The sequence below is a fragment of the Lissotriton vulgaris genome, chromosome 9 (assembly GCF_964263255.1).
Source record: "Lissotriton vulgaris chromosome 9, aLisVul1.2, whole genome shotgun sequence".
Classification (NCBI taxonomy): domain Eukaryota; kingdom Metazoa; phylum Chordata; class Amphibia; order Caudata; family Salamandridae; genus Lissotriton; species Lissotriton vulgaris.
In genome coordinates, this window is record NC_141697.1 from 1,050,212,421 (window position 1) to 1,050,231,459 (window position 19,039).

Here is a 19,039-nt window from a genome sequence, read left to right on the forward strand (position 1 = left end):
CATTGTCTGGGGGTGGTCCTATAGTGGACATCTGTTGGACTTTGATGTGGGTTTCAGTTCACAATTTCTCCAGACAAAACTGCTTTCATTCTGAAAACTGCAGAGGTGGTCACTTTGCCAGATGTATTCTGCAAGCCATCTTGTTTCGACAGTTGTGCAGACCCACCACCTTGGAGGTACTGGTATGGCATGAATTCATGAGGCTTCATAGATCATCATCATCTTTATTCAGTCAAAGTTGTCCATGAAAGCACAATCAAACCATATACAGAAAATTCACATTTCAAGTAGATAAATAAATATCAATAACAAATAAATACCCAGAACTTGTTTGTGGTAGGGGAAAAATAGAAGCCCCTACCCCCAGTGCATATCTTCGCCACATGTGGCAAAATATAGTTATTACAACTGGGATTTGTAATCTGGGAATCCATTTATTTTTGCGAGCATTCAAATGAAACCAGTTTCCTCCGCTACATTTTACAGGACATGATGCTGTGGATGTTGTTGAAATAGATTGTTCATCCCACGTCAGAGAGTGGACTACTTGGGCATATTAAGTGCTCCTGATCTTCGGAAGCAACTGGAGTATTCCTGTAGGCTGATGTGATGGAGATGGACAAGGAGACATGGCAAAAACATCACTCCTTACAAATGCATAGCGTGAAAGTAGATACCACAGACATTTTCTAAAAACAAATCTTAATGACAACCTGTGGACTCAGAATGCTCCAGTGATGCTGGTGAAAGGTCACATTGAACTAATAATAACTTTTTTTCATGTATCAGTTAAAACCATTCTGTTGTCTGTTTTTTTAAGGGATGAAAATAGCAGGCATTACTATCACCCTTTTTACGGGTGCTTATTGCTTAACTTAACCTATTCAATTTGTAAAGTCTAATTTCCTGACTTGGCCCTGCACGAATTTGAACTTGTAATCTTCTGGGCACTCTGTTTCAGCAAAAACCTCTTAACTTGCTAAGCCGTGATGCTAACTGAGGATTCAGGTTTCAAAATGCCCTACTCTAGTCCTGGATCACTATGCCCTCTCCTGGCTTTGACAAGTGTGATTCATTTAAAGTGCATCTTTGTTTAGGACTGCTGTTAGCAGAGGCTTTTTTTGTTTTAAATATAAATATACTGTGAACATTTGGTTTGTAGGTTGACTGGGGGTGTTAATTCTGGACAAGCAACAGCCACAATCCCAATCAGGGTGAACCACAACAGTCCCTAAATTAACCTGTGCCTAACCCTCTGGTAGCTTGCAACAAAAGCAGTCAGGTTTAACTTAGAGGCAATCTATAAAGTATTTATGCGACACACATACAGTAATACAGTGAAGACACAACAGAAGAAAAAATCCCACATCAATTTGGAAAAATAGATTAGAATTTAATAATTTATTTAACACCAAAAATAACAAAATCCAATCAGTAGAACAGTTATGAAGTTTTAAAGTGTTGGGTGAAACACTAGTGTTTAAAAGATAAAAAAAAGTCAACCACGTCCTTCTAGTTGTGCGAAACTGGTTCAAAGTAGAAAAATATGGCTGAACGCTATGGAGCACAGGTCAGATACAAGAAGAGGATTGGGCCTGGTCGGTGCTTCCCTTTGGACTTCAAGAAACATGTCCTGAGAAGGTAAAGTTTAGTGAGGCAAGGATGCATGCAGTATTTTTGGAAGTACAATACATTCTTAAAGTACACAGCTACCTCGAAGGAGGAGGCGTCCCAGCGCTAGGAGAAAGGGTCACCCACAAGAAAATGGTGTTAAGTAATGTTGATACAGGTATCATAGAGTAGGGTTTTTAGGCCCTTTCTAAAAATAGTTTCAGATGGGCTGCTTCTCAGAAAACGGGGAAGCACATTCCACAACCTGGTTGCCAAAAAGATGAAGGACCTACCTGCTCTTTTTGTCAGGTGATTCAAGTCACTCTTACCTGTATGGCTTGATGCTCTTACCTGTAAGGTGCTTGATGAGTTTTGCGGAGACGCTATGAGCCAAACTCCCAGAAAGCTATCCTACCTCTTGTGGTTTTTTTATATTCACTCCAAGATGCTAGATAGTTATTAGGGAGAGTGGCCGGATCTGACGCTAATGAAGATTCTAGTAGTCGACCTGCAAAACAACAAATTCGCCTTAGAACCCTTCCCACGTAAATTATACCTTACTCCAACCTCCCTACTACACCTTGTGGTTGCGTTCTAGATCTTAAGCTTCCTACCTGCGATCTACTAGAAGGGGCTTCGCGTCCTGGAAGTGGTGTGTTGTAGAATCTTATCAGGTTAGCAGGGCTGTTTGGATGATGTCGTCCTTGTAGTTTTCTCAACTGAAGATTAATTCACCTTCTCTACAAAGATACAATTACACTATTAAATTCTTATCTTTCTGAAGCACTCCAACATTTAACATTACACCTTCCCTCTTGCACGCACTTACTTATCAATGCCTGCTTAATATTCCACCACTTCCTTGTTTTCCTTCTTCTCTGAATAAACTCTATACAAAAGATATGGAAACAAAAATGCAGCAAGCCTAATACAGACAGATACAACTGGCCTAATACAAATACTACAATGAGCTTAAAGAAAGCTTGTACTCAAATAATCAAATAACAAATAACAGATATCGCCTTTGTTTTTCCTTTAGTCCTTTTCTTCTTGTTAATTCAGAAGAAATAGTTTTTCCAAAAATTGTTCCTTTGTCCAAAACGAGTGGCTAGCGTTGGGCGCCTTCAAAAGAAAAACATTTACTTAGCTTTTGTCTTCTCAAAGCTGCCGAGTTCTGAATTTCCTTTTCCGTCAAAAGTAGCAGCCTCTGATGGGACCTCGAGATGCGCGATGTGTTCTCCGTGAAGGCTGGAAGGCTAAGCGCCTTCTAGAAGATCGGGTGTGGTTTTTATACCTGAACCACACCCGAACGTAAAGACGCTGACGTGCATTCCGCTGCTTGCCGCTTGTCTTTTCCAAGCGTCAAAGAAAGGCAAACCAACGCGTCTATTGCACTTCTTGCTCGGTGCTCAAATTACCAAGCAGGGACTCTGTCGAACCTGAATACAATGTTCCCAAACCACCGCCAAGAGTCACAACGTTCCTCAAGCACCGCCAAGAGTCACATAAATAAAGAAATAGCAGATTACAAAAACGTGATTCATTAAACACTGATACATGCAAACGTTTATAATCATATTCCTTCCATAAGCATAACCATATGTTAATGAATTCAAGGAGTGCAGGATGCACGGGACAGGGGTGGGTTTTCTCAGATACAAAAGTAGCGCAGTTTCTAAACATGCGCGTTACAGGCTATTACTTTCAATGAAGGTTGCTGAATCTGAAGGTGTGAGATCATGACACTTTTGGCCTTATGCATGCAGGGGAGTTGAACAAGTTTGAGATTATTGGAACACAAAGATCACACCTGGTTGTAAGGCTTACAATGGCACCTAAGGTAGAGAGGGCCCTTGTGATTGTATAGGCTAAAGGCAAAGGTGAGTTCCTTAAACTAGATCCTTTCATTCACTAGAAGCCAGTGAAGATGACCTAAATGTCTTGATACCGAGATCCAGGCAGGAAGTTAAAGAATCAGCCAGGCAGCAGCATTCTGAAAAGTTTCGAGACTCTGAATAAGAAAGGCTGAGAGCCCCAGGTACAAAGTATTGGAGTAATCCAACTTAAAGGTAATCAATGCATGAGCAATCATCTTACGATATAGATCTGGGGGTCTCTAGCTGGCAATGGTATTCACCTTTGTCCAAATAGGGACCATTACTTCTAAGTCAGGATAAGGGATTACACTCCTTAATAACCCCTGCTCACCCCCTTGGTAGCTTGGCACGAGCAGACAGGCTTATTTCTGAGGCAGTGTGTTAAGCATTGGTGAATATACACAGTAATATAGTGGCAAACACTACAGATGGACACAACACAGGTTTTATAAAAATAAGTATTCTTTATATAGACTTAAACACCAGACCACAAATGACAAAAATCCACAATACTACAATTAAGATTAAGTCTCTTAGCTCAAGTTGTTGGTAAATTCGACAAAGTTCTCAACAAAGTACCTGGATGTGTAACGCAAAGTGAACAAAAGGCTCGAAAACGGGGAGATGCGTCGGTTCCGTGATCCGGGGAATCGGTTGCGTCCTTCCTTAATGCTTGCGCAGAGTAGGGGACTTGTTGTGAGCCTTACTGGTGCGGAGGTAATGCGTAGATTCTCGACCTGCGGGGCCGTTGCTTTGCACAAGATGGCGCTTTGATGCGATGCGATGATCCGGTTGCGATGCGAGAAGATGGCGCCCTTGATGCGGCGATGCGATGACGATGCGATGACGCCCTGGCAGGCTTGCGACGACTCTGTACTTTGGAGCCGCGACAGGCCCTGAGACCTGCTTATCCGGTGATGCAATGGCAACTCTCACGATGACGTCGCGCTTCTCCGGTGATGCGACAGCAGGCAGCTTCGATGAACACACACTTCTAGGGAGATGCGGTGAAGGCTTGATTCTCCGGCGATGCGCTTTCAGCTCCCAGTGGCACGCAAGTGTCTGGAGTCAGAATTCCCAGCAAGGAAATTCAGGAGGGAGCTGGAGGTGAAGTATTTTGTCCCTGAGACTTCAGCAGGAGGCAAGCACAGTTCAAGCCCTTGGAGAATATTCTGTAGATGAAAGTCCTTACAAAGTTCCTTCTCCTTTCCCTTGGCAATGAAGCAACCACTGCAGGCCAACCCAGAAAACCGCACACTGGCAGAGGGGCAGTCCAAACATTCTGCAGCTTCCTTTGTTCTTCTCCTTGGCAGAAAGGTTTCTTGTTCCAGAAGTGATCTCATTTCTTGGGATCAGGGTCCGACTACTTATACCCCAAAATCCTTTGTTCTCTGAAGGCAGCTCTGCCTAGTCCAAACCAGTTCCTGAGCACTTTGTTTACATGACTCACTTCTTCCTTTCACTCTGCAGGGCAGAGACATCAGCCACCCTACAGGAGGTGGAGCCAGCACAGGGGAGGGAAGATACAGATCTGGAGCACTCTGTTGACATGATTCCTCCTCTCCTTTCACAGTGCAGTGCAGGGACATCAGACAAGCCACAGGAGGTGGAGCCAGCATTGTAGAGGGAAGGCCCATCCCTATTCAGGTCCCAGGTGCAACTCCTCCCTCCCATCTAGATGCAGATCTGTCTATTCACCACCGGGCTGCCCTAGCCTGTCTCCTGGAATCCCCAATCCCTGTCACTCATAAACCCAGACAAGGAATTCACAACCCAGCAGAGGCAGGCTCAAATGGTTAGGCAAGCAAATACCTACTTTCTAAAAGTGGTATTTGCAAACACAGAATATTAAAATAAACTTTACTAAAAGATGTATTTTATTATGCTGAGTTCAGGCATACTAAATTCGAATTTCTACCATGTTCCCTGAGTCCGTTAGGATTATAAGAATGTAATAATCTAATTGACTATTCTGGCCTATGAGAACAGGTAGTCTTCAATAGTGAAAAACGAAAATGGCTGTAACTCACTATTAGAACATGCTACACACATCAGAGCATGTCCTACCTTATACTTACAATGCACCCTTCCCTTGGGCCTACCATAGGGGTGTCTAATATGAAGCAAAGGGAAGGTTTAGAGACTGGCAAGTGGGTGCACTTGGCCAAGTCGACATGGCAGTGCTAGACTGCACACAGCCCTTGCAATGGCAGGCCTGAGACACACTTTAAAAGCTGCTTCTCTGGGTGGCACAATCAGCGCTGCAAGCCCACCAGCAGCATTTGATTTACAAGCCCTGAGCACGCATGGTGCACTGTACTAGAGGCTGACAGGTGAATCAAATAACCCAATTATGGAATAACCAAGTAGTACATTAATTTAACATAGGGAGCACTTGCACTGTGGCACTGATTAGCAGTGGCGCAGTGCCCAAAGCATACATCCAGCAAAACATATCAAAACAGAGGAGGCAATCTGTCAAAAATAGAAAGGAGACTCACGCCAATGATGTCAGGTCTAACACACAGGAATCAGGAGCAAAATCCTTCTTGGGGCCTCAGAGTGAAAAAAGAGGTAGCAGATAGTGCATGTGTCAAATTTCACTCCTAGCTTTCATACCACTGAAGACAGAAGGGTGGAGCATCTCCGACAGCCACGAAAGGCTAGAATCAGGGGTGGACTTGATGCCAAAGAAAAGAATCTCGGTCTTATTTGAGTTGAGACTTAAGCTACTAGTATTCATCTAGTTCACCACTGATTCGAGACAAGGATTAAAAGAACTCATGATGAGAGCCCATTTTCCTGCAGTGAAAATCTCTACGATTGTCATAGTCACTTTTATGGAAGTCAAAAATGTAAAGTGGGATGAAGCAGGAGGCTGTAGCTGACGATAGTTACAGGAGGGCAGAGACCCCTTTAGTGAAGGATAGCTGAACAGGATTTGCTGCTGCGGAGAAGAACGTGGCCGGAGCAGCCGTGAAGCCAGTCGACCTATGATGCACACTGGATAGATAGTCAAGCAGGTTGGTCCTTGTTTCTCGGGGCAGTTTTTATCCAAAGTTTAGATTTGGCTGTCTGGGCACTTTAAGCACCACCATCAAGGGTCCAGGACTGGAGGGGCACCACTTGGGGGCTGGGACTCACTCAGACTGGATCCAGGTGCAGGTTCAGTATGGTGGCAGCCTGTTATGTCCCTGTGGCTCTAAACAGGAGGACATTAAACTAGCACTTGCAGTCACTCTGGCAGTCCTAGGTTCAAGCGATAAAGCAGGGCAGGCCTCTAAGGGTTCAAGGCAGGCTCCAGGCAGCACTTCAGTCCTTCCAGGTGCAGCAAAGTAGTCTTATGGAGTCCACAGCAGTCCACAGAAGCAGGCCGTCCTCTGAGAGTCCTCCCGCAGATCCAGAAAGTGAACTGAAGAGTGGATCCGAGGCCCATATTTTAATATACCTGGTTGTAAGGAACAGTAAAACCATTATAATGCTCCCTATGGCTAGAGGAGTATTATTTTTTTCATTACAGAAATTCTGTTTAAGGGTTTTTTTCTGAAAAGAAAATAAGAATACTATAGTGCAGCCCATTAGCAAACAATAAAATGCATTTTCAGGAACAGCCGTGCTGCCAGTCATTTCGAAATTAGGTGGGGGGGCCACTGCACCAAGGCGATGAAGTAATTTACTCCGTCCCCATGGCTTTCCCATGGCCCATCCACCCTGATACAAATCTGGGCCTAAGCGCATATTCTTATCTTCATTCGTTGAATCAGAATACATTTATCAAGCAGAAAAATGTATGGGTGATAGGCTCCCTCAAATTAAAAAATGGGTATGCACGGACAAAAAGAGAGCATGTATTTAGAGTAAAAAAGACAAAGTGATGTGCTAGAGCCAATTATATCGCTTTATTTTTTACAAATAAAACGAATTTTGAAAAGCTCCAAGTTTCCCATTAAGATAAAAAATATCAGTTTTTCTGTTTGTTTAAGAAGTAAATATATCGTAATTTTTATGATGTATATACTTGTCCGTATTTGGGTATATTTTTCTAAATTATAGAAAGTGTGTAGGCATGGGTCCCCAGCTTCATTGGGGGTCCATAGATGTCAAAACGTGAGGACCACTGCTCTAGAGGCTATGCACATATGTGACATCTATTTTAGTTGTCAGGTATACATCAAATTAAAATATATAAGAGAAGCTGAAGGGCCGAAATGTGATCTACCTGTTGATGTTAATTTGTTTGTTTGTATCTTTCAACTGAACATTTGTAACTCAACATTGAACACAAAGAAAAAATGCATCAATGTTTGAGAACTGTGTTTATTGCAGTGTGCTCCTTCTTGAAATTTTCCTCCTTGCATCAGACAGGGTATATTATTTTAGACAAATGTATTTGAGAGTATGAGAAGCAAATGTGAATTTGTTTTATCTTCCAGCAGACCTCAAGCCTTTATCAGCTGGAGCTGAAGTGTCAGAGAAACTTCCACCCATCGCCAGTGCACCTCATTCTTCAACTGGTCACTCAAGGGCTGGTGACCGTGTTAGTGCACTTCCACCTTCAAGTGGTCACTCAAGGGCTGGTGACCGTGGTTCATTGAGGTAGACATTTTCTTTTAGTGGAGTAACAGGCAGCAAACTTTCTCATTTTTATGCTTTTGTTTTAGGGATAATAACCTTTAATCATTATTGATGTTACTTTTCAGTCAAGAAGACAAATCAAATAGTGCTTGCTACAGCTACATAGCTCACAGTAATTAAGTAATCTAGTGCAAAGCATAAGGCACTGATTCCAAATTTGGGGATAAATCCCAAACTGGAAATCAGGAATCAAGATTTTTAAAAAAAGGTCAGACCATGAGAATGACATATATCATGTGGCTCCAACTCAAGAAGAATTTACAGCAGTGTTTTGGAAGGAGAAGGCGAGTCATAAGTGTAATACGTCGCTTGTAAAGATTTTTCTTGCATGATTCCACCAAGGTTCCTCCAACCCTTGGATTATTCTTAGATATCTATGTTGCTTATAATGTGGATTGCCTTTGTGAAATGAGTCAGTTTGAGAAGGGTCTTATTTATTCTAGGGAATCAGCCAAAATAAAATCTTCCTACATGCCATTTGATTTCAGAAATGATATATAAGGCATCAGATGATGTTCATCTGTTTTCTGGTCATCCTATCCTTGACTACTTCAGATGTTACTGAGAAGGAAGGTGAAAGAATAAGAAGGAAAGTTTCATCAACATGCCCCTAGATCAGTGGTCCCCAAACTTTTCTAGACGGGGGCCACATCAACTTTTCTTTCTGTGACGAGGGGCCGGGGTCAGTCTTTTAACAGGAAATGATATGGGCCGCCGCCAAAGTGACAACCAATTTCATTGACATTTTTTGCAGCTGCCCTTCGCTTGGCCTTGGCGCCACCTGTTGTAAAAAGTAAAAGTAATAGAACAGGCACTGTAATAGAAAGTCTTCTCGTGTTTATTTTAACTACCACAGATACTCCTTGATATAGATCGGATTCGGATGTGTTTGGTACTCTTTTGTAACATGCACACGTCACTTTTGTCTTGTAACACACTGACCATTTGCTACCTCTTGTTCGCTTACGATACTTGCACAAATGCCACCACTGCCCAAGTAACGTTTGTTCTTGTGTCCTCCATTTATTGTAGTATTATAACTAGTCTAGTCCACTTGTAATTTGTACCCAGCATTGCGCGATACTTGCACAAATGCCACCACTGCCCAAGTAACGTTTGTTCTTGTGTCCTCCATTTATTGCAGTATTATAACTAGTCTAGTCCACTTGTACTTTGTACCCAGCATTGCGCACTACATGAAAAACGCACATTAATTACACAAGTCTCCATGGACCCCCACCCCCCTAGCTAATCACACCTTTGCCTCGGGGAAAGTCTGCGCTACATGAAAAACGCACATTAATTACACAAGTCTCCATGGACCCTCCCCCCCCGCCCAGCCAGCTAATCACACCTTTGCTTCTTGTAAAGTCGGCGCTATATAAACCCCCCAGCCTCCATGGACCTCTCATTCGTTCACTGCTGCCTCACACTGGTCACACTCACTGGCTCACAATTTCACAAGGCTTCCGCGCCGCTCCCGGTCTCCGCGCCTGACACCGGCACATTAATTACACAAGTCTCCATGGTCCCTGCCCCAACCCTCCCTCCCTCCCAGCCAATCACACCTTTGCTTCTGTAAAAGTCTGCGCTATATAAACAAGTCTCCATGGACCCTCAAATTTGCATTAAGGTTACTAATGTGCAGTGCCTGGACGAGGAAGGAAAGCAATTCAAAATAGTTGTACACTCACAATGTAAAGTTTAATTATTACACAAAAGATTGCAGATCCTACCACCATTCACACAGCCTTTCTCTCTGGGATGAGCACAAACATTCTGGGGTGAAGGGGGGTGGGGGTCGGGGGCATTGTGATGGTATTACAAATTGTACCAGTGCTATGTTTGCATCAAATGTTTTTTTTTTAAATCTGAAAACAAGAGAAAAGCTTCCTGCATGATCTCACAGTGCTCACAATTTCACAAGGCTTTCCGCCGCTCCTGGTCTCCGCGCCTGACACCGGCACATTAATTACACATTAATTAAGCATTAATTACACTCCATGGATCTACCCTTATCCCTCCCAGCCAGCTAATCACACCTTTGCTTCTGTAAAAGTCCGCACTACATAAACAAGTCTCCATGGACCCCCCCCCCTCCCTCTCAGCCAGCGAATCACACCTTTGCTTCTGTTAATGTCCGCGCTATATAAACCCCCCCCCCCAGCCTCCATGGACCTCTCATTGGTTCACTTCTGCCCGCTCCACCCGTGGTCACACTCACCGGCTCACAGTGCTCACAATTTCTCAAGGCTTCCGCGCCGCTCCCAGTCTCCGCGCCTGACACCAGACTCTTCGCGCGCAACCGCCACGCACAGATACGCGTGACGCAAGACGCGTGCGTATGCCTTCCAGTCAAGTACTCGCAGGCAGCTTCAGCTTCGATCTGCGCATGTGTCCGAGTACAGAACGTAAAAATAACGCTGAATAACCCTGTGGATCTGGAGGCACCAGGAGGGCCACTTGATTTCATTAGACGGGCCGGATTTGGCCCGCGGGCCGTAGTTTGGGGACCCCTGCCCTAGATGATATAAGCGATGTAAAGTGTAGTATTGCTAACCTCATTTGAAGGGTAGCAATAGGAGAAGCTACCAAGTTTTTTGCCAAATGACAAGCAACAAAATGTAAAAGATACCTTTCAAGAAGTCATATTGTGCTCTCCGTGTTGTGTGAAAGCAGAGGACGGATTATGGCAGATAACATTTTGGACGTGGTGTAGACTTACTTGTCAAAGATTTGCATGACATCCTTAAGATGGATATGAATTGGGTGAAGGCGATGGGATAAGTAGTGTTTAAACAGCACTCAATCGTGATATCTCGCGAGGAAATGTATGGGGCCACATTTATTCTATTATACTTTTGCAGTGTCCCTACTGAAGCAGACATACACCAAGTATTATCTGATTCCACTGGGAAACATCATTTACAATGTACACGTTAAAACGTGTGTCATTACAACGCATTTTTTACATTGCAAAATCCATTACAACACATGTTATTACATCACATAATTCATTGCAACACATTCCCCAAAGTAACGCCTCAGCGGAGTTAGAATAGTAATTGTTGTGTATTGGATTATGCGTTGTAATGACATATGTTGTAACAACATGCGTTGTAATAGATTTTGGGATGTAAAAAATGTGTTGTAATGGCACGCGTTGTAACGTGTGCGTTGTAAAGTGTCATATTCGATTCCAATACATCCTTCCAAGTGGCAAATTGCGTGGTAACATACCCTACGAATGAGCTACAAAATGGATTCGACCACAGCTCATATGAACAAAACCACCTTCATTTTAGCAACCTCCTTAAAATAGAAACTTTCAAGAAATAATATGTCTGAAGCCTCTCTTCAAGGTCGCAGGTGAACATTGTCAGATGATGTTTTTTTCCTTATCCTCATGGGCTCTAATGAGGCACAGATTCTATTTTACTTTTTTGCTGGCTGTTAATTCATTGTATAACTTTAGAGCTCGAATCTCAATCCCAAATGTGAACCAGTGCTATACAAAACATCAAATATACAACTAAATATGGAACCTATTTAGAAATACATGAAGCACAGGATTTACACTGGTGGAGAATCTAGTGGCTCTATCAGTGGAAACCCTTAGCCTAGCAGCCATCCGCCACAGGCTCGCCAGGGTACCAAGAAGAAGTGACTGCTTGATTTGGGGTGGGGTGCGAAGGATGTGTAGAACCTATTGATAGATTTCATGCCCTGGCTGCCATACAAGGCATGTCATTCCAGGCATGAAAAGCAAACAGCGATCCTGATCACAAAAATGTCCATAAACCAGGGCCACGACAATATTTCACTCAGTCTGCAAAGTGTTCTGACTTCACTGCATTGATGAGACCGTTATTCCACTGAACGCAGTGAGTCGTCGAAAATTAGATCCCCGCCAAGTTGGCAGAAATCTCGTATTAGGGCGGGAGGAGCAGAAGTCACAGCCTCCACCGACCTGGCAGGCTAGCAAGCCTTCCACCTGACTCTAAATGACTCTGAGAGTATTTAACATCAGCAGTGGACTATCTGACATGCCTTTATTGCATTGTTAAAGTGTCTGGCTTTTCGGCTGTGTTAAGCCATTATAATTGTTCTTTTTGGGATTCATGAACAAGTTCAAGGAGTATCTCCTGAGGGAAAAGAGAGATGACTTTATGGGCTAAAGCCTGATAATCTGGTGAAGTGCAATGGACAATGCAGATCTACCTACAGAGGACATTTGTCACAGAGTTTCTATGAGATGTTTTTCATTGCTCATTGACCCTCAAAACATGAACAAATGGGTGAAGAGAGAGAGGGATTAAGGATACTGGTTCTTCACCACATTTTCTCATATCTCCGGCACTCTAGGCTTGCAAAACGTCTATTTTCATGTATCTATATGGAAAAGTAGCAGATTATTCATAAAACTGAAAACAGGCACGAATCACAATTAGTACAAGGTACTGCCTTTTCATCTGAAGGTAGCACACAGAGCTTTTCCATAGGCTGTGGAAGGAGGTCAAGCTTTCCTCCTCAGAAATGTAGTGTTTGTTTACTTGTACTTGGAGAGTTGGTTGACCAAGACATCATAGTCTTGAACCGAATGAAAATAAGTCATTGTGCATATGTTTGAAGAAAAAGGTGAAGAAAGAGGGGAAAATGGCTAGGCTCACCCTCCAATAGTTAATGTAGACCTGAAAATCCCTAAATCTAGAGATCAAGAACCTAGCCTTTGAAAGACAGATTTCACAAAACTCACTGGAGTTGGAAAAATAATGTCAGAAAGAAAAAGTTTTCTTTCTTGAGTCCCCTCACTCACCAGGGTTTCCCCACGGTGACATGCTTCATCATAGGGGCCATCTCAGTCCTCTACGGGCTGAGGCGTGCTACGACTTGCGGAATTACGTAGGAGCACTAAAGTGATGGACTATGTGTAGTGCAGACAGTGTAGTGGGGTGGAGTGGGTTAGAAGTGAGTTAAAAATACCAAGCTAGTGGGCGACATAGATTTATTCTAGCTCCTAGTCGGTATGGTCTAAAAATGGGGTAGAACGCTAAGGGTCCACGAGGCAAAGTTAGAGCCCGCTAATATATATACTACGTGACATCACCAGATTTTGGGATTTTCAGGTCAACAATAACTATTGTGCATGTGTTTTCACATGCTCTTCTGTTCTCGAGATGGTGGTAGAAAAGGAAGAGCCTATTGTCTAGGGTACCCCTTCTTCCTCTACTGCGCCCACAGACTATGACAACAAATACCTTTCAAGAGGGATGAGCCACACCAATGAACAGTCCAATAACTCATGGGCTATGGTTTCCAATGGAGAAACAGTATCATACCAACATGTTGAAGTTGAGGGTGGTCTCTACTGGTAAGCAAACTGGGGCCTCCTCTGCATCAGGCAGATAAGATAGCAATTATGTACTATCTGAACAAGCTAGAAGGTAAAACATCCAGAGGATCATATTTACAAACCCCTATTGCCACAGGAATGTCGCTTTTAGTGACGTTACTGTGGCGATATGGGCTTCCCCTTATTTACAAGGCAACGTTAAGCCACTTAAAGTTGCTTAATGCTGCCTTGTAAATAAGGCCCCCTTTCATGCTATAGTTAGCCTGAAAGGGGCAGGCAATGGGTGTTGTCGTGGGCATTCCACTGCAACACCCATTGTTTTTGACGCTGCCCCATATTTACAAGGACAGTGTAAATATGGGGCAGCTCCAAAATTAAGACCTGGGAAAACCAGGAGAAATGTTTCATTTCTCCTCGCTTTTGCTGTTTCTGTGTGTGCTGCGTTGTGCAGAACACATAGAAACAGCAAAGGCCATTGATTGTTTATGTGCAGGTAGGTGCCCCTTCTCGCACATAAACAATAAATAAATAAAAATGATGTTTTGCAACTTCTATGTGTGCTGCATTGAGCAGCACACATAACAGTTACAAAACACCATGAATAGACTGTTTACGTGCAGGAAAGTGCAGGAAACAATCTTCCCCAACACAGGCACCGTTGCAATATGGTGCAAGGATGTCTGCATTGGTGCTAGGCAGCTAAAATTAGCGCCAGCGCAGGGGGAAATACAGGACTGACTGTATCCTTGTAAATACAATGCAGCCCTGCTTTTTGGAAGTGGCAGAGCGTGGCGTTAAGCCAAGGAGACTAATGCCGTGCTCCGCCACTTCCTAGTAAATATACCCCAGAGTGTTCTCTTAAGGAGATAAATGAAGTTAATTTTCAAATAGTTTTGTTTGTTTCTCAAGCACAACTTAATGTCCAAAATACTTCTCAAAATAGGCACCACCATTCCACATAGCGTGAGAGATCAAGATTCATGAGAAATATAGTCTTGTTGCCAGGCGCTATCGTGTACTAGGTTCTCCACACATGCACTCCATGACCACTGCCAACATTTCCTTTCTCAAAATGAGCTTAGTGCAAGTGGGTTTGAAGTATTGAGACACCACGGGACAAGGGATCCTTCTTTTCACATTATTCTCAAACGCCACTCTCATTTAACCCCAATGCATTTTGGGCCTCTGAGCCCTTCCTCAGGGGAAATTCTTGTAAAACCAAAACGATATAATCAAAATAAACATGCATATGAGTCTGAATGTACTAGAGATCTGCGAGACCACCTGTTTAGTGACTGGAATCAATCAGACTCCTACATGTGTCCCAATACACAAAACCATCACCAATGTTTCCAAAAATATTTCCACACTACAACCTTACAGTTAGCAACATCTTTATGCAAAACCACTCCCTGCAGTAAAACCTGATATAATCAACCTGTACTAAAAACATAGGTAAAGCTGTAACTCAACAAAGAGAACAATTTCCACGTGTTCTCAGTGCCTTCACCCGGAAGATAAGCTGGTGTATCCCATCTATGATGGATCAGCATAGTGAAACCATGCATGCTATCAACAATCCACAAGATCCCTGTATGAATCGATTAGCATGTTGCAACTTTACCCGTCACTACTAGAAATGAGAACATAAACTCTAATGTACTTACTTCTATAGACCCCGCCGACAGGGACCTCCGAAACAATGTTCTTGACCAAACTATGCACCTATGCCGATTCAATCTGCCACAATTTAAACCAAGGTTATGCGGCCTAGTTTAAATTTTGGCTAGTTAGGTCAGTGTATTTGCACAGATTAGGCAAGAACATTGGGTTCCAAGCCCATTTCTGTTCAAAGTTTCATAGTGTTCCAGAATGGTGGGAAATATGACCAGAAAATATTTGTTCCCAGTTGTAATTTCACCCTGGTTTTCTTCAGGCAGGTCCTCTGGCCACTGAATCTGCTGTCATCCCCAGACAGGCTGTAATAGAGGGCCTAACCAGTAGTGAGAAGATCATACATTGTAGGAAGATCATACATTGTTGGAAGTACTGTCATCTCTGTGGTTTAGAAGGGAATCACCAGTGGCAGCAGTGTTATATAGAGGAACCTTGTGTTTTGAATCCGGTTTAGTTGACTAGTAGGACACACTTCTAGTATCTTGGTCTATATTTTTGCTGAGACTTTATTGACATCCAGGATGGCTGAATCATGCCATGATCCAGGAAGTGTTTTAAATATGCAGTTCAGTGTATGTTAGCATCACATACAACAGGATTTCCAGGATGTTTTAAACATTGAAGGACAGCCAGAGGTGCTACCCAGTGTATTGTTTTGCTTTCGATGGCCCCATCACAAAGTGAGAACCTTTGATGAATTTCTCAGTGCTTGTCATGATGAGCCCGATTGTATGGGATGGATAAGAGATGGATGGGTGAGATACCTTCTGAGTCTAAATGATACATAGTAGGAGACAGCGAAGTGGGCACAGGAAGGTCATGACGTAGGCGGGTTTCTGCCTGATTCAGCACAAACAGCTGTATAGAATATACACAACTATATGAACACAACTGAAAGACTATGGTTGCACTAGGTTCGACCAGTGCCTTGGGAGTGAGGACAATGTTGACCGTCTACATATGAGATGGAACTGCCTGCACATAAACGTACTCTGTGGAAAAAAAAATAAAGAACCCCTTGAGAGAATATCTAAATTAGAGAGCAAAATGGATGCGGAAATAATACTGTTAGGTATAGCGCAAACATCACCATACCTAAGAGTGCAAAGAAGTATTTATTTATTTTAATATCTTTTATTGATTATACAGAATTGTCAAGAATCACTTTCAACACAGCTTGTACTTTTGGTTTACTAATTAATCATTAACACTAGATACAAATGTGTTCCCTGTTCCCCCCCTTCGCCCCCCCCCCCACGTGCAGCTCAGGCATGGTTTCCTTCAGGATTTGTTGATTAAGTACATATACATATATACATATGAGACAATTCAGCCTCCCACTATATATTGAACATTGTTCGCAGCATAATGGTCTAGGACCCGGGTATGAGATGATATATCCCACTATAAACCACATGGTCATTATATACGCCATGTACATTTCCCTTTTTTTCCCATAAATTCCCAATTCCCACCTCTGATGTAGTCTTATCTGCACATAAATGTAGAGGTATCAGCCTCCGTGCCAGAAGGTCATCCTCTATCCGTTCATCTTGCCGACATTTTTCATTCGAACCTCTTCAGCCACTGCCCATTCAGACATGTCCGCAGCCATTCACTGTATCTAGATGGGCATGCATTCATCCACCTGATGGCTATCCATCTTTTGGCCAGTACCATTCCCTATGTTAAGAATCTGCGGCTGCGGTTTTTCTTTGCGGCCGGGGAGGAGACCCAGTAGAATCTCCAGAGGTGCACTCTCTAATTCCCAACCAGTGGCCTGTTTTAGATTCTGTAGTACCTCCCTCAAGAAGGGTATAACCTCTGTACAGTTCCATACCATGTGTAAAAAGTAGGTGTCTGGTATTCTGTAACGCGGGCACCGGTCTGATCGTGCCCAAGAGTGATAAGTTGTGCAAATATCGAACTGGAGGTTGCCGAGTGGAGACAGGCACAACAGTCAAGGAATCATGCCACAGTGTGGATTGGTGCACGGAGACTGAAACTATGATACATCAAAGAAGAGGATCTCTGAAGAAATTCACAACCATTTTGGGGGCATTGGTGTGAGTTCCATGGACTATCATGATTCAACACATTGGGGAAGGAGGCCCTTCTAGTAATATGGTTTAGGTGGATGTGATGTAACTGTGCATGTCTGTTCTGTCACCTCTGTCATTTCTTTTTGTTTAAACTCACTCAAAAAATGTTTAAAAGTACTCTCTGGTTATATAATTATTTAAATTATGATGATGCTGTGGTCGTGTAGGGTGACACAAAAGTAAATCAGACACTTACAAAGTCACAAACATTTTGGACATGAGACTGTCTTGATTTAAAATTTCTAGTTTGCTACATCCTACTTTGCATGTGTTTGCTTAGTATAGATGTAGTAACGTACCAATTGTTGTTACTACAAATTGTGGTTTAAATGCAATATCTTTGTAGACATACATCATCTTTATATTTTTTTAATAGATCGGCAGATCACATTGGTAAATTACCAAGGTTGCCTTCTCCTGCAAGAGGCACTATGTTTTACGATGCCTGCGATTCGAAAAAAACATCTGATAAAACACATTTGAAAGGATCTGCAAATAAGCAAAAGCCAATTATGACAAAAGCTGAAAATCGAAAAGTGCGTTCTCTGACACCACGTGGTACGTTTTTGAAACTAAGATTGTTAATGGTTTACAAATAAATACAGGCTTTTCCTCACGTCAACAATCTTGCCTGATTACGCGAGGACCTTGTGTTGCTGATGAGCCATTTTTAGTGCATTATTTTATTATATCTGTATGACCATTAGGTTAAAGTAGCAGAAAATGTCAGGATTCTTTTAAGAAAATTATCTTTTGTTCTAGGAAGAGGAAAAAGCTCAGCTGTCAAGAGTAAAAGCCCTTCAAAAGTCGATAAAAAGAATAAAAAGAGGGCACATGTACCTGAGCCCAAATACCACTTCACGATGCAACTGGATCTTATCCATCTGCTTGCAGGTACTCATATTCTTTAACACGGATCTGTTAAATAGTAATTGTAAGAATCATAAGTGCCAAGAAATTAACAATGTAATCGTTTAGTACATCAATTTATTAAGGGCATACTTTTTTGCATTCTTTTTCATTCAGTATTCCCACTTAGGTGATGCTCAAGAGTTGGCACAGAAACATTCTTTCATAGCAATGAACTCCATTCTTCATTGAGAAGCTCCCTTTCTCACTCTCCTCTAGTCCTCTGTAGAACTATGTTCCACTTTTACCCACAGTTTGTTTTGTTTTCCTGTAATAATTAAATCTGTGTTCTCTTTTTAATGATATCTCAAGCGCAATACCCTAGGAGAATTTAAAAAATATATTTCTGTATTATTTTTCAGTTCTGCATGTAAACAAACAAATACATGACAGTGATCACCCACTTCCCATACTTGGTGCTAGGAATTCCATAAATATCAAAGTCAGATACGTTCCCTCCCCCACCACCTAACACATTGCTCCTACAATCTCTCCCCAGCAGTCTAGTAGAGTGCTTATTCTTCCAGCTGACTATCCCTATCCAGTACGAGTACCCTCAAGAACTAACCTTCGAGACCCGTGACTGGATCCTCCCAATACTCGCCCACTCAGATGCTCTCAATGTGTCCTCCCAAGCAGCTAAGTCCTTGGTTACCTTGCCATCTCTCCAGGACTGTTCGTCCCCCCTCCACTCCCACCTCTTGTGCTCCCCCAACCGCCCACCACCGTTTGTTAGTGGCAGCCGCCACTGCTAGTACAAATTGCAGTAGTGGCAGAAACCAACCCGCACAAACATGCCCCAGTGTATAAAGGTTTTTGAACAATATTTGTGGTGGGTGCCTGCACAGACAACATTCCTGCTGCAACGAAGTGTG

At 42.8% G+C, this 19,039-nt stretch overlaps 1 protein-coding gene across 2 annotated transcripts in view; it reads left to right on the forward strand.

Moving 5' to 3' along the window:
• CFAP92 (cilia and flagella associated protein 92 (putative)) overlaps nucleotides 1-19,039 on the forward strand; it is a 219,372-nt gene that overhangs the window by 113,250 nt on the left and 87,083 nt on the right. Inside the window, exons 6-8 of one of the 2 annotated variants that reach the window (XM_086938984.1) lie at nucleotides 7,922-8,084; nucleotides 17,632-17,813; nucleotides 18,018-18,149. In XM_086938984.1, coding sequence (XP_086795110.1) covers nucleotides 7,922-8,084; nucleotides 17,632-17,813; nucleotides 18,018-18,149 — 477 coding nt within the window. The remainder of the gene's footprint in view (nucleotides 1-7,921; nucleotides 8,085-17,631; nucleotides 17,814-18,017; nucleotides 18,150-19,039) is intronic. The other variant, XM_086938985.1, reaches the window with a different exon arrangement.